This window comes from Triturus cristatus, chromosome 11 (assembly GCF_964204655.1).
Source record: "Triturus cristatus chromosome 11, aTriCri1.1, whole genome shotgun sequence".
NCBI lineage: Eukaryota > Metazoa > Chordata > Amphibia > Caudata > Salamandridae > Triturus > Triturus cristatus.
This window is the reverse complement of record NC_140594.1, coordinates 383075682-383089671: the sequence shown is the minus strand read 5'-3', so window position 1 is coordinate 383089671 and position 13990 is coordinate 383075682. Positions and strand designations below refer to the sequence as shown.

At 43.9% G+C, this 13990-nt stretch overlaps 1 protein-coding gene across 1 annotated transcript in view; it reads right to left on the bottom strand.

The window, feature by feature from the left end:
- Positions 1-6684: 6684 nt before the first annotated feature.
- LOC146784224 (myoferlin-like) overlaps positions 6685-13990 on the bottom strand; it is a 3625175-nt gene continuing 3617869 nt past the window's right edge. The window contains exon 31 of the mRNA XM_085634512.1: positions 6685-8967. Coding sequence (XP_085490638.1) covers positions 6685-8967 — 2283 coding nt within the window. The remainder of the gene's footprint in view (positions 8968-13990) is intronic.

The window sequence follows — 13990 nt, the reverse complement described above, 5'->3', positions numbered from 1 at the left end:
TCGAATAATAGCGTGTCCACTTCAAATGTTGGCTTCCCTCTAGAGATCTCTTTTTCTGTCACGGAGATGGAATTAGCTTTATCTGAAAGCTCAAAAAACAAAGCCCCGGGACCGGACGGGATCCCCATAGATCTTTTTAAGGAAAATATCCCCCTTTGGGCCCCGCTCCTAACCAACTTATTAAACAGCTATAATAAAAAGGGTTTTCCTACGTCTTGGCAGGAAGCGATAATTGTCCCTATCTTCAAAAAGGGAGATCGTAACGATCCTAAATGTTACAGACCTATTTCGCTGCTCGATTCGCTGATGAAAGTAGCAGGTAGACTCATCCTAAACAGATTGCAAATATGGGCTAATGATAGTAACATTCTTTCTAAATTTCAATATGGCTTTAAGGAAGGCTTAGGCACAGTCGAACAAGGACTCAACTTGGCTATAATAACTGCAAAATACACCATAGCTAAAAAGGGCAACCTCTTTATGACCTTTGTCGACTTAAGTTCAGCCTTTGATTACTTAAGCCATGAGGTTTTATGGGCTACTCTAATCGCACTTGGCATTGATTTGAACATTTTAAATTTTATTAAAGAGTTGTATCGAGGAGCAGGAGCAATGGTCCATTTTGGTAAAAAAGGGGAACGCACCAATAAATTTCCAATTATGAAAGGTGTACGCCAGGGTTGCATCCTGGCTCCCTTTCTTTTTAATTTATACATAAATGGAGTGGCGGATTTTTTACTAAAGCAGAAAGTAGATTATCCCCAAGTTAATGGCGAGGCCGTTCCTATCTTATTATATGCTGATGATGCGGTTATCATGGCTAGAACCCAATTAGGCCTCCAAAAGGCGTTAACCAGTTTTTCAGCCTTTATGTCATCTAGGGGTCTAAAAATCAACATTGGGAAAACTCTTACCATGAGCTGTACATCAATGGCTAAAGTCCCTTGCAATACTTTTTTAAATCAGTCGAAGATAGAAATAACACATACCTTTTCTTATTTAGGGATTTTATTTAATTATAGGGGCACCTGGACACCAGCTGTTAATACTAGGAATTTAGCATTTGCTCGATCAATTGGTGCTTTGAAACAGTTCGCAAATAAACTGGGAGGTAGACCTGTCCGTATTTTAATAGACATTTATAAGGCTAAATGTGTTTCAATTGCTACTTATGGGGCTGGTATCTGGGGCATTGCAGACTGCCGGGAAATCCAAGTAAGGGAAAATATTTTCCTCCGGTATTTGTTAGCAGTTCCCAAGTCCACTTCTACGTATGTGTGCCACAAGGAATTGGATATAATTTATATATCTGATCTGATCAAAATTAGTCCTTTGCTGCTGTGGTATAAGATATGGACTTCATTAGATACCACCTTAAATAGAGCTGTTTTATTTGATTGCATTAATCTTGAAAGAGCAAAATATATTCAGTGGCTATCATATATAAAGGTCTTTGTAACAAACATGGGCCTACTAGATTATTTCAATAACCCTACTTCACTTTCTGCGATTTCGAGAAAGGAATTTAAAGGCCGCTGCCTTGCCTTCTTGGAAAATCAACGATGGCTTAAAGAAAGGACTAAAAAATCGGTCTCACAACATCAGTTACTCCTCCAGGGATTTGGACTACAGCTTTATTTATCGCCAGACCAAACTTGTTATGACAGAATGTTATTGGCCCGCTTGAGAACGGACTGTTATTATAGATTAATAACATTCCCTGATATAAACAACTGGTCGTCACAATTAATTAAATGCCCATGTGATGACCTCTCCGTCCAATCAACTATTCATAGTCTCTTGTTTTGTAAATTTTATGCGTGGGGGAGGAAGAGACACTTGATTCCTTTATTAAAATTCTGGGGCCTAAGGCAGTGTAGACCAGCTTTTATAAGACTGCTAATGCTCGAAGATACAATGACTATTAATGCTGTATCTAAGTTTTTAAAATATGTAATTAGATGCAGATCTTCTATGTCCTAGTTCCCTGTAATTTTATGTCTAAACAATAATATTTTATTATGATGTAATTATTTGGACTTATCCGTCTACTTTCTTTAACATGTGAATGTTGTATTTACTGTGCTTTTATGGTTTTAAATATGAAATCGAATAAAGCTATCTTTGACTTGACTTGGCCTGGTCTCTATTGTTTTATATTTTTTGTTCAGTTTCAAAGTTGGCATTTGTGCAATGTATTTAGTTTCATTTTTTGTGTTAGTAGATTTGTATCTATTTGCAATTTGTTTGTGTTTTCTTTTTTGTATAAAAAAACCCTAAATGTGATGGTGGTGTGTGTAGGCTGGCGCTTGGCTGGTGGTGTGGTGCGTGGACTGGCGATTGGCTGGCGGTGTGCGTGGACTGGCGGCTTGGCTGGCAGTGTGCATGGACTGGCGCTTGGCTGGCGGTGTGCGTGGACTGGCGCTTAGATGGCGGTGTGGGTGGACTGGCGCTTGGCTGGCGGTGTGTGTGGACCGGCGCTTGGCTGGCGGTGTGCGTGGAATGGCACTCGGCTGGGTGGTGCACGTAGACTGGCGCTTGGCTGGGGGTGTGCGTGGAATGCCACTTGGCTGGCAGTGTGTGAGTAGTGACTTGCTGCTGGTCACTACACACACTGCTAGCCAAACGCCACTCCATGCAATCCATCAGCTGGTGTGGTTGCTGTGTCAGGAATGTGGGCGGGTGAAAGTGATGAGCCCTTGAATGGCGCTGTCTGCTGGTGTGAGTGTTGTAATGTGATGGGCCCGCGGCTGGCAGTGTGAATGGTTTTGTATGTGTCACACGTATGAAAGGTGTATGAATTGCCTATAAAGAGGTTGGTGCCTTACTGTAGCTTTACAGCTCACGAGCTGTGAGTCAATGGTTCGGTTTCTCGTCCTTTCAATTATTAACAGTGCATTTCATTTTTGTGAAATCTCTTGTTAATAACATTGTATATACTGAACCATCACTCACCCTCATGCCAAATCCAACCGGTATGTATGTGTGCTTCCGGAATAGATGGCTGTGCAGAAATATTTGTCTTTTCTGTCTTTCTCAAGCAGGGTGTACCTTGTCCCTTTTTGTGAATGTTGTAATGTGTTAGTTTCATGCATGGTTGTGTGAATGGTCTTGTGTGTATCAAGTAATAAAATTTGAGCGAATGGCCTGTAAAGCAGTTGGGGCCTTGACGTGGCTTTAAAGCTCACGAACTGTGAGTCACTGGTTCAGTTTTTTGTCCTTTCAATTATTGACAGTGAATTTCATTTTTGTAAAATCTCTTGTTTATAAAATTTTATATACTGAACCATCACTCGCCCTCGTGCCAAATCCAACCAGTATGTGTGTGTGCTTGAGGAATAGATGGCTGTGCAGTAATATTTTTATTTTTTGTCTCTCTGCCAAGGTGTACATTCTATCTAAGAAAAACTACCAACTGTAGATATTGTCATAAACTAAACACCAATCGGAGTACATGGAGATGTCTCTCTTGTGGATCCCAACAAGTTATCTTACCCACAAAGTCCTGCGAACCTCAAAATGTGACTGTCACATTTCCTTGCATTATTGTGCCAAATGTTCACGCTTCAGAAGAAAAACATCAAATTTCCTACCACCCAGCATTTCTCCAAGTATTCCAAAAGAAATGGTACCTCACTTGTGTGGGTGGGCCAAGTACCTGCGGCAGGGAAGGGCCCAAAACGTATTGTGGAGACATCAACATTACCTATTTTGAAAGGACCTGGTTTTGCAAGGGAGGATCACCTGAGTTTTTGGCCCCGGGCTCGGCGGCCATCTTGGTAACACTACCAAACCCACACATTTCTGAAAACTAGACACCCTGGGGAGTCCAATGAGGTATGGCGTGCGTGGATCCCCCAACATTTCCCTACCCAGAATCCACTGCAAACCTCAAATTATGCTGAAAAAAAACAATTTTTAAAAAGAATTTCTGTGTTGGAAAGTTGTTGGATCACCTGGCTGACACAAATTTCCTCCCACCCAGCGTTCCCCCAAGTCACCCGATAAAAATGGTACCTCACTCGCATGGGTGGGTCAAGTACCCGCGACAGGCAAGGGCCCTAAACCTATTGAGACAACATCAAAATTACCTTTCACAAAACAACCTGGTTTTGCAAGGGGGGTCCCATGAGTTTTTGGCCATGTGGACATCCAAGGAAACCTACCTAGCCCACACATTTCTGAAAACTAGACACCCGGGGGAGTCCAGCGAGGAATGGCTTGTGTGGATCCCCCAAAGTTTCCCTAACCAGAATCCCCTGCAACCCTCAAATTTAGCTGAAAAAATCACTTTTTTCATACATTTTGGCGCCGACCAGGGGGCCAAAAACTCATGGGACCCCCCCTTGCAAAACCAGGTTGTTTTGTGATAGGTAATTTTGATGTCGTCTCAATAGGTTTTGTGCCTTTGCCTGTCGCGGGTACTTGACCCAACCACACAAGTGGGTGGAATTTTGTGGATCCACGCAGATTCCAGAACTTTCCACCACAGAAATGTGAGGAAATGTGTTTTTGACAAATTCTGAGGTATGCAAGGGAATCTGGGTAACAGAACCTGGTGAGAGCAAGACAAGTCACCCCATACTGGATTCCCCAGGGTGTCTAGTTTTCAAAAATGTATAGGTTTGCTAGGTTTCCCTAGGTGCCGGCAGAGCTAGGGTTTAAAATCTACAGCTAGGCAATTTGTAAAACAAATGTCCGTTTTCACTGTAAAATGTGGTGTGTCCACGTTGCGTTTTGGGTTGTTTCCTGTCGCGTGCACTAGGCCTACCCACAGAAGTGAGGTACCATTTTTCTCTAAAGACAGCGGAGTGGGTGGAATGTTGTGGATCCACGAAGATTCCAGAACTTTCCACCACAGAAATGTGGGGAAAATGTGTTTTTTTGGGACAAATTTTGGGGTTTGCAAGGGATTCTGGGTAACAAAACCTGGTGCGAGCCAGACAAGTCACCCCATCCTGATTTCCCCTGGGTGTCCAGTTTTCAAAAATGTATAGGTGTGCTAGGTTTCCCTAGGTGCCGGCAGAGCTAGGGTTCACAATCTACAGCTAGGCACTTTGCAAAAAAAGGGTCAGTTTGCACTGTTAAAATAAAGTGTGTCCATGTTGCGTTTTGAGCGTTTCCTGTTGCGGGCACTAGGCCTACACACACAAGTGAGATACCATTTTTAGCGGGAGACTTAGGGTAACATAGCATTGTAGAGCAACTGTTATTACCTATTGACTTTCGATGCATTTCTGCCTTCCAAATGAAAGACAATGACAAGAAATGACTTCAATTTGAAAAATGACCTATAATTCTCATGCTAGTATGGGTACTCACATTTTCGTAAATGTGCAAATATCTACTGTTTCTAAACTCTATATTTTGTTCCAATTTCAGAAATACATAGGTGTCTTTCATACCAATTTTTCCATGTATATATTTTCCCAAATTATTTGCTATAGACCCGGTACATAAAAAAAAACCATTGCAAGATGCTGCTCAGTTATTAGCTCTGGGTTCGTTGGGTTCTTGGTGAACGTACAAGTCCTATATATCCCCACAACCAGAAAGGTCCAGCGGATGTAACAGTACATTGCTTTTAAACAGCTGTCACAATTAGAAGAAGTTACAGGTGAAAACTTTGGCTCAAATGGCTGTTTTTTTCAACTAATTTTCAATTTTTCCTATATTCAACTGTTAGTTTCTATAAAGAAACCTTGAAGAATCTACACAAATAACCCCATGCTGAATTCAGAATTGTGTCTACTTTTCTAAAATGTATAGCTTTCCAGGATCCATTATTGCTTTCATAGCCATTTCTACCATTAACTGGAAGGATGAAAGCAAAAAAATAGCAAAAATATGCTATATCCCAGTAGAATGCCAAAACTGTGGAAGAAATGTTGGTTTTCTGACAAAAGTCTGTCAGTACCTAAAAGCTAGGAAAAGGGTGATTTCAGCCCCACAAAACCTTTTGTTGATACCATTTGCAGGGAAAAAAACTGACGCTTTCATTTGCAGCACTTTTTTCCCATTTTCCCCAAAAACCCAAAATCTAGCTGTATTTTGGCTAATTTCTGGGTCGCCTCCAGGGGAATCCACAAGCCCTGGGTACCTTTGGAATCCCCATGACGTTGGAGGAAAAGGACGCACATTTGGCGTGGATACCTTATGTGGTCAAAAAGTTACAGGGGCTTAAGCGCAAACTACCCCAAATAGCCAAAAAAAGGCTTAGCATGGGGGGGAGGGGGGGGGGGTGGGGGGGGGGGGGGGGGGAAGACCTAGCAGTGAAGGGGTTAAGAGTTGCATCTTGTCTGGAAGCGGAAACTTTAAGTAAAAACAAAGTAGAGAGTGTATACAACAGGAACAGACAGCAACACACACACATTGAAGATGTTTTAATGAAATAAATAAACAGTGACAGTGCGGGACAAACCCACAGACACATGACATATATCTGAGAGATGGTAGATGGAGGGATGCAATGATTTGTAAAGTGCAATGAATGGCATCATATTAAAGGTATTTGTATGAAGACAGAGCAAAATAAAGGGGGTAACAAAGCTATCATGAAAAAAAAATGTCAAATATGTACTTCAGGGATCAGTCTTGTTCAGTTCTAGTCTGGTATTCCCAGGAACACTTCTTCAGTGGGTCTCTAGGTCTTCTATCCTACCTCCACAGTTCTTCTCGATACTTTCAGAAGCGATGTTTCCGAAGGCTTTCCAGGATGTTTATGTTGCCCGGTACAGTATCCTTCTTCTTTGGCACTGAATTTATTTTCTGCTCTTTTGTGTTGGCAATGGGATGGACAGAGGAAATAGGAGTACTGGTGGAAGTGTCAGAAATGGAGGCAGGAAGAATGCTGGAGGAAATTCCAGAGGTGGAAGAAGTGGGAATGCTGGGAGACGTGTCAAACATGAACAAAGCAAGAATACTAGGGGAAGCATCAGATATGGAGGAAGTAGGATTGCCGGGCGAAGTGTCAGATGTTTCAGAAGTCGCTATTGTTGGAAGAAAGTCAGTGGTGGAAGAAATGGGAATGTGAATACTAAAAGAGATCTTAGAGATGGTGGCAGTGAGAGTGCTGGGGAAAGTGTCATCAGTGGGGAATGTTTGAATGCTGGGATGAGAGTCGGAGATGGCAGAAAAGGGAAAGGCAGAAGGAGAAGTATAAGTATGGGTGAATCTCTCATTGCTGAGAGGAGCTGCAATGCTGGGAACAGCTTCAATGCTGGAGGGTGAGGAAACACTGGGAAGAATTTCAAAAGTGGTGAGAGCGGAAGGACTGAAAGATGTTTCATTGCCAAGAGTAACAAAAAGTCTATGGGTGCGGTGGTGGATGAGAGAAGAGCCAGGAATAGGGGTAGCAAAAATTTCAAAATTAGTTTCATATCCGGAGGGAGTATGAATGTTCGGAGCAGTGTAAATGCCAGAAGATGTCTTATAGCCTGCAGACTTTCTAAGAGTTTCAGTCCTGTGGGAAAATGAAATGCTGGGAGAAGCACCAGGAAAATCAAGGGCAGGAGGACTAGTGGTAGGAGTGAAGGCGTACGGAAAAGCAGTTGAAGTGGTGGTGATCTTGTCTGGACTGCTGGGAGATGTGTTGGCAGAGAAGTCAGGAATGGTGTTGGTTGTAGAGATGTTGGGAACATTAACAATGGAAGTGGCCTCAGGATTGGTAGAGGTTGTGGTTATAGTGTGGGAGGAGGTAGTAGATCTTCTTGAGGCATGAGAGCCTAAAGAGGTGGTGTCAAGATTTGGGGAGATCTTTTTAAAGGTGTCCGGAAAGGTAGAGATTGAAGTTTCCAAGGTGGTGGTAGAGGTGTCAGGGAGGATGGACGTGATGGTCGAGGGATTAGCATAGGAAGAGTGGTGAGTAGTAGTGTTAGTTCTGTGTGGTATGGAGCGAATGTTAGAAGGAGTTGAAAATGTGTGAAGATTTACTGAGGTGTGCAACATGATGTAGAGGTGAGGACTGGAAGAGGTGAGACTAGTGGAAATGCCTTGGAGAGAGCTAGATGCATTGGGATTAGTGTGGTTGGGGACAGCTGCAGTAATGTGGTGAGAGTGATGTCTGTGGGCAGGAACAGAGGCATATCCATTAATAGAAGCATGGGAATATTTAGAGGGGTTAATGGTTGTAACAATACCAGACGTAGGAGGAATGCGGGGCTTGTGGAAGCTGCTGGACTTGGGAGTGATCGGACGACTGGGAGAGATGGGGGGAATGGAAGTGATGGTAGTGCTAGGAGAAACTGAGGGATTGGGAGAAATGAATGGTTTGTTATTGATGAGCGAACTGGGAGAGATGGGTCTGTTTGGAGTGGAAGGGTAATTGGGAGAGATGGGTGGATTCTGATAGACGGGAAGATTGTTAACCATTATGGGATTATTATTGTTGGGGGTACTGGTTGAGATGTGGGCACTTTGTGAGACAGGGGAATTAAGAGACTTTGGAAACTGGGGTAAAACAGAGAGGTTGGGAGACATGGAAGGATGGTGGGGGATAAGGGGATTGTTAGTGAAAGAATGATTCGCAGAGGCATGGGGATTGTTTGGAAAGGGGGGGTTAGTAATCTTGTGAGAACTATTGATGGTGTGAGGATTAATAGTGATGTGGGGATTGGTAGTGGTGTGGGGACTGGTAGTGATGTGGGAATTGGTAGCAAGGAGGTGACTGGCAGACTTGTGGGGCATGGTAGTCTTGTGGGTACTAATAGTCAAGGGGGCAATAATTGCCTTGTGGGACTTGGAAGCCTTGTGAGGACTGGTAATGGTGCTGGGATTTGTAGCGTTTTGGGACCTGGTACCTTTAAGGGCATTGGTACTATCGTCTGGGCTGCCAGCCTTGTGAATATTGGCAGCCTTGTAGGTGGCGAAATGGGGACTTGCAGGGACAGATGGAGTAGAAGCCTCTTTGGCAGAGTTATCAGGATTGAGCAAAGGGAATAAATTCAGCATCTTTTCCGCTAAATAGTTCTATTGGAAAAAGAAAAGCAAGTCAGAATAAGAAAAGTTAGCCATCTACCACTCACACTCCGGCCTGCAGACACCAAAAGGAAGACAACTCTCCACTTATTCCACCACTAGAACCATTTGAATCCACCACAATATCACATAGTATACTGAAAAATCACATAGTACACTGAAAAATCACATAGTACTCTGAAAAAAACACAAACAGGGCTAATGTGTTGACCTTGCTCCCTATTCCTTATACCCCTCATCTGCAAATCTCTACTCTGCACACATCACTACTGAATTATACAGTAAAATCATCAACATCTTCAGACTCACCATCTCATTGACTTGGAGAGGCAGCAAATAAACTGAGTGACTTCCAATGTGACGAACAGGACCATGGAACTAAACCAACTTCTTCAGATCTTTCACATTTTTCTTCCTAGTATTCCTACCACTTTAAAAGCCTCCCAAAACTGTGTGTCGGTCATAGGGCTATAAAGCACACCTGAGCGATGAAATACTAGTGGGCTCTCTAAAAGCCTATCCTAGCTGGGACTTCTTTAATTACAAAGTGCTTAAACTGGCAGAAAGCAAGAATCACATCTCTGATTTACTCATGTGTGAAAGGCCCCACCAGTTCAGGTGCTTCAGCTGGTGGCATCCCTGATGGACCGTGCAGACCTTTCTTTTGGTTCGAGCAACAGAACTCCGCGTGTGCCGTTTTATACGTTCCCTGATAATGAGAAAAGAGTCTTCCCAGAAAACCTTCAGCTATTTAATGCGGTACCTAAATGGAATGCTGACAGCAACACCTGAGGTCTCTTATCGTCAAGAGGTGCGATTCGGCACATGAGGGTCAAAGCAAAAGGAAAAGAAGTGATTCAAATTGCAGTTTAAACAAGCATTGGCATAGCCAATAGGTCTCGCTTTTGGGACCTTATAAGTATTTAGTTATGCAGCACAATATCCTTGGTGCAACAACATTAACTGTTGCATGGTTAAACACTTATAAGGCCCCAAAGGTGAGACCTATTGGCTATGCCAATGCTTGTTCAGTGTTGGCAAGTTGACAGTGCGTGTGCCTTTACTGCAAAGTACTTGAATGAATGAAAACACGAGTGTCCTAGCGCGAGACAGCATGTTTTGGGGTGCAGCTCTCTTCCGAGAGCTCCCGAACACCAGCAGCCCGCGAGCGCAATTTAAGTACCATGCTGCCCAATGCAACCAAAGAAAAGGGTACCACTTGCCTACCATGTGGGTACTAAAATGCAGCACGAACAGGGCGGCAGCGGGCGCCGCTAACCACTTGGCGCCTGTGCCACTGCACCTGCTGCACTAGTGATAGCAACAACACTCGCTGCTGGGCATGAAAGGGAAGGACTGTGGACTTGGGTACAAGGAAGAAGCAGTAACTCTTTAAACACACAGATGCTGGCCAAGAGACCTGGGATTCGGTCCATTTATACGGAAGAATTTGGCATTTTTAGCGCACTTGCAGGCTTACTAAGAAGCAATAATTGAGCTGGTGCCCCATCCTGTTATATTGAGTAAAAAAGTGGAGAGGGACATAAAACGGGTGTGATCTTTTAAGGACAGAGCAGGTGCGTTAAGGATCTCTTCTACGTCAACGAGATGATTGATTTTACATGCAAGCAGAAGTGCGTGGGATGTTAGAACACAACGACACAGCAGAGGAAACTGCTGTATGTTCTCTGTATATTTTTTTATTTTATTTCCAGTTTCTAAAAACGGTATAGTTAAACAGGAGTTGGGGTGAAAGACCGTAAGAAAAAAAGTAAAAGGGTGAGATGCTGAAAGATAGGAGGATCAGAAGAAAAGGAGAATGGGAGACAATAAAAATAGAAGAAAAAGTAAAACAGCGGATGGATAATAAAAAAGGAGGATAATAAAAAATATATATATTAAAAGGATAATGAGACAGTAACATGGCTAACAGAAAACTCGGGAAAATGGCTAAATGAATAAGGAGAACAGAAAAGGAAAGACTGGAGGAAATGTGTTGAAGACAAACAAAAAAATAGGTAAAGTAGGGTATAAGAAAGCACGGACATGTAATATTTAACATAATGAAAGGAAAGACAGGCGTATAAGAAATACAGAAAAACAGAAAGTTTGTTGAGAAATAATGAAAGAGAACATGATGCGCTGTCAAAATTATGGTAAAGAAAAGCGGTTAAAGGGAGTAGTAATGAAAGAGTGGAGAAAGATGAAGGAAATTGTGAGTGGGCGGGGTATTAGTATTAGAAGAAAATGAAAAAAAGAAAGGAGGAAAAGAAAGTAAGAGACGGAACAATGGTAAAGAGATAATGAAAATAAGTTTGACATAGACAGGGGATGGTTTAACTAGAGAATGAGCAAAAGGGGGGACAATTTAAAAAATGCAGAAAAGCGAAGTACGTAGGAAGACAGGAGAAACAAATGAGAAAAAAGGGAAATGAGATGAGAAGAGAAGGTAAAACAAGCATTGGCCGCGCTGACGTGAAAGTGACACAGACGCGCGGCCCGCGAAAGTGAGAGTGATCGCGATGAAGAGAAGCGGGAGTTGTGAGATGGAGGAAAGACGGATGGTAGATGCGCGGGTGCACGCTCACGTGCACGCAAGCTTTAGGCCACCAAAAGCCTGTGGCAGCACTTTGAAAACCCGTACGCTAAATGTCTCGCAGAGCAGCGCATGCGCTGGCTCAGCGAGACCTAACCAGCGGACGGTGTACAGAGTCAAGACCAGCAAACGCCTTGCGCCTGCCACAAGCTGAGTTATAGCTATAGTTGGCACAATACAATTCTGGAACTGTGGTAGCTGGCAGCTGCCATACCCTGCGGAGCCTTTGGCTGTTACTAGCCACGCTTTGGTATACTAGTAGTTGTTAGTGTAAGTTCTGTGGGTTACTGGAGTTGTGCTTGAGCCACGCTCTGCAGTTGGGACTGTCATGATCATGTCCAGAGAACATTTAGTGCCAACTGCAGTTACCTGACAGCGTGGGTAGAGTTAAGCACGGGGACTTGAGACCGGGATGAATGCACATCACAAGCCACCCAAGTAACATGCAGCATACACTACAACACCCTATTACCCTCGAGCAGGGCTGCGCCAGGCCAAGCGATAGCATCAGACATACTTCACAATAACTCCAGTTTCCACTGCACTGTCTTCCCTTACTCCGTAGCAGACTACGCCATCCTTTGTCTTTCTTGAGGGAGGAGTTGTAAGCTCTTTGGTGTGCTTGTTAGGAGCACATTATATCCTCTGGAGCCCTCGATGGCAGTATTCGAGCTCTGGGTTAGCGCTTCATGCCCTTCGGAGAGCTTGCGGGCGCTTAGCAGGCCCTAGCGGCAGGCAGTAGTGTCCCACACACTGGAAGCAGCCATTGGCTGTCGCCTCGGTGCACGGCTCCGCCTGCTTTCTGAGCGCAGAGATGAAAGGCTTTTCCCTGAGCACTGACGGCCATTCGCACTGTTTGCTGACAGAGTTAACGATTACAGACAATGCAGGTCTTAGCCGAAGCCCAACATTCCTCCGCACCCGTGAGCTCTGCTCGGAGGGCCACTGAAAGCCCAGGCTGGAGCCGATCCAGCACTACTCGCATGGTCACTGCCACAGAAAAGCGCGCCAAGCCAACACCGCACCACCCGAAGAGGACCTGCGGGCGGGCAGGGGCGCAACACTCTCAGATAAACTATGGACAACACAAACAGGGGGGGCGTGGAAAAGAATGACCGATAGAAAGGAGGGTAGAAGGAGAGCATGGGACGGCCAAACCAGGGAACGTGTAAACCTGAGGTTCCTGACTAACCCAGAAAATACCTCGTCTCCCTCGCTTCAAGATAATCAGTGGCGACCCTGTGCGAATTTTTTTGTATTTTGTTGTTCTTGTTGTATATTTATATAGCGCGAACTCGACCCGAAGGTATTGGAGCGCTTTACACGAGCACCGTTTTTACATTACACATTCAGGCACGGGGAGACTAAGTGATTTGCCCAGAATCACAGGATGTGGACGAGACCCGAGGCTCGAACCCTGGTTTCCAGCACCAAAGTCGGCAGTCTAGCCGACGGACCACATCCTCTCCGGTGTGAAAGGAGGTTTCCTTAACAGCGTCAGGACCATGATAAGGCTCCTCATTGCAGTGGGGGCTGACCTCAGTGGAGACACTATCTTTGCTCTCCTAGAAACCTTTTGATTACTGGAGAGGAGAAAATGTCCATTTCAGAGGAATCTGGTATCTGAAGCTGTAGCTGAGAGATTCATTCTTACACAAGCATGAGTTTGTATCAAGTAAATGCCTCAATATTTAATAATTGTTGTGTCCCTGGTTACCTAGTAGGCTTTCTTTCATGCACCAGGGTACAAAACTGGTCCATTTAGCTGCACAGCATCTGTGTGTAGGCCACCTTGCTTCCCTTAACACTGCCATGCACTTATATGGTAGATTGCGAACAAACAGGTAGGTGGACGTGCACCTACAGATCACAGCTCTAACAGTGAAGTTAAGGACACAAGACAACAAGAAAATAAAAATACCAAGAACAAAGATCAACCACTGGACACATGAACTGAAAGACACAGCACAGCCAGGAGGCTAAATGCACCCAAAGATCATAGCAGAAGGGGACATGGACAATATATGACACGATTATTTGCAACAACATCAGAGCACCATCAGTGGAAAGAAAAACTAGCTGGACAAGGATCACAGGACAACCAGGACATGTAAACCTCTACAATGTGACACAACCATATTACTTGATAATCTTAGGCTCACAACACAGTCAAATTACGTGTATCATTGCAAAATCATAGTAAAGCTAACGTTGCTTCCACAACAAGAGGACATGTACAATTTGTCATCATAGCATGGGAACATGGAATCTTCAAAAGGAATACACAGAGGTGTTTAGCATACATGAATATCCAAGTACAAACAGAACGTTGATGCGTGAACATCGTGCCAACCAAAATCAATAGAAGCGGCATGATCTTACAAACCGCAAGAGGTTTCAAACAACTGATGGTTCACT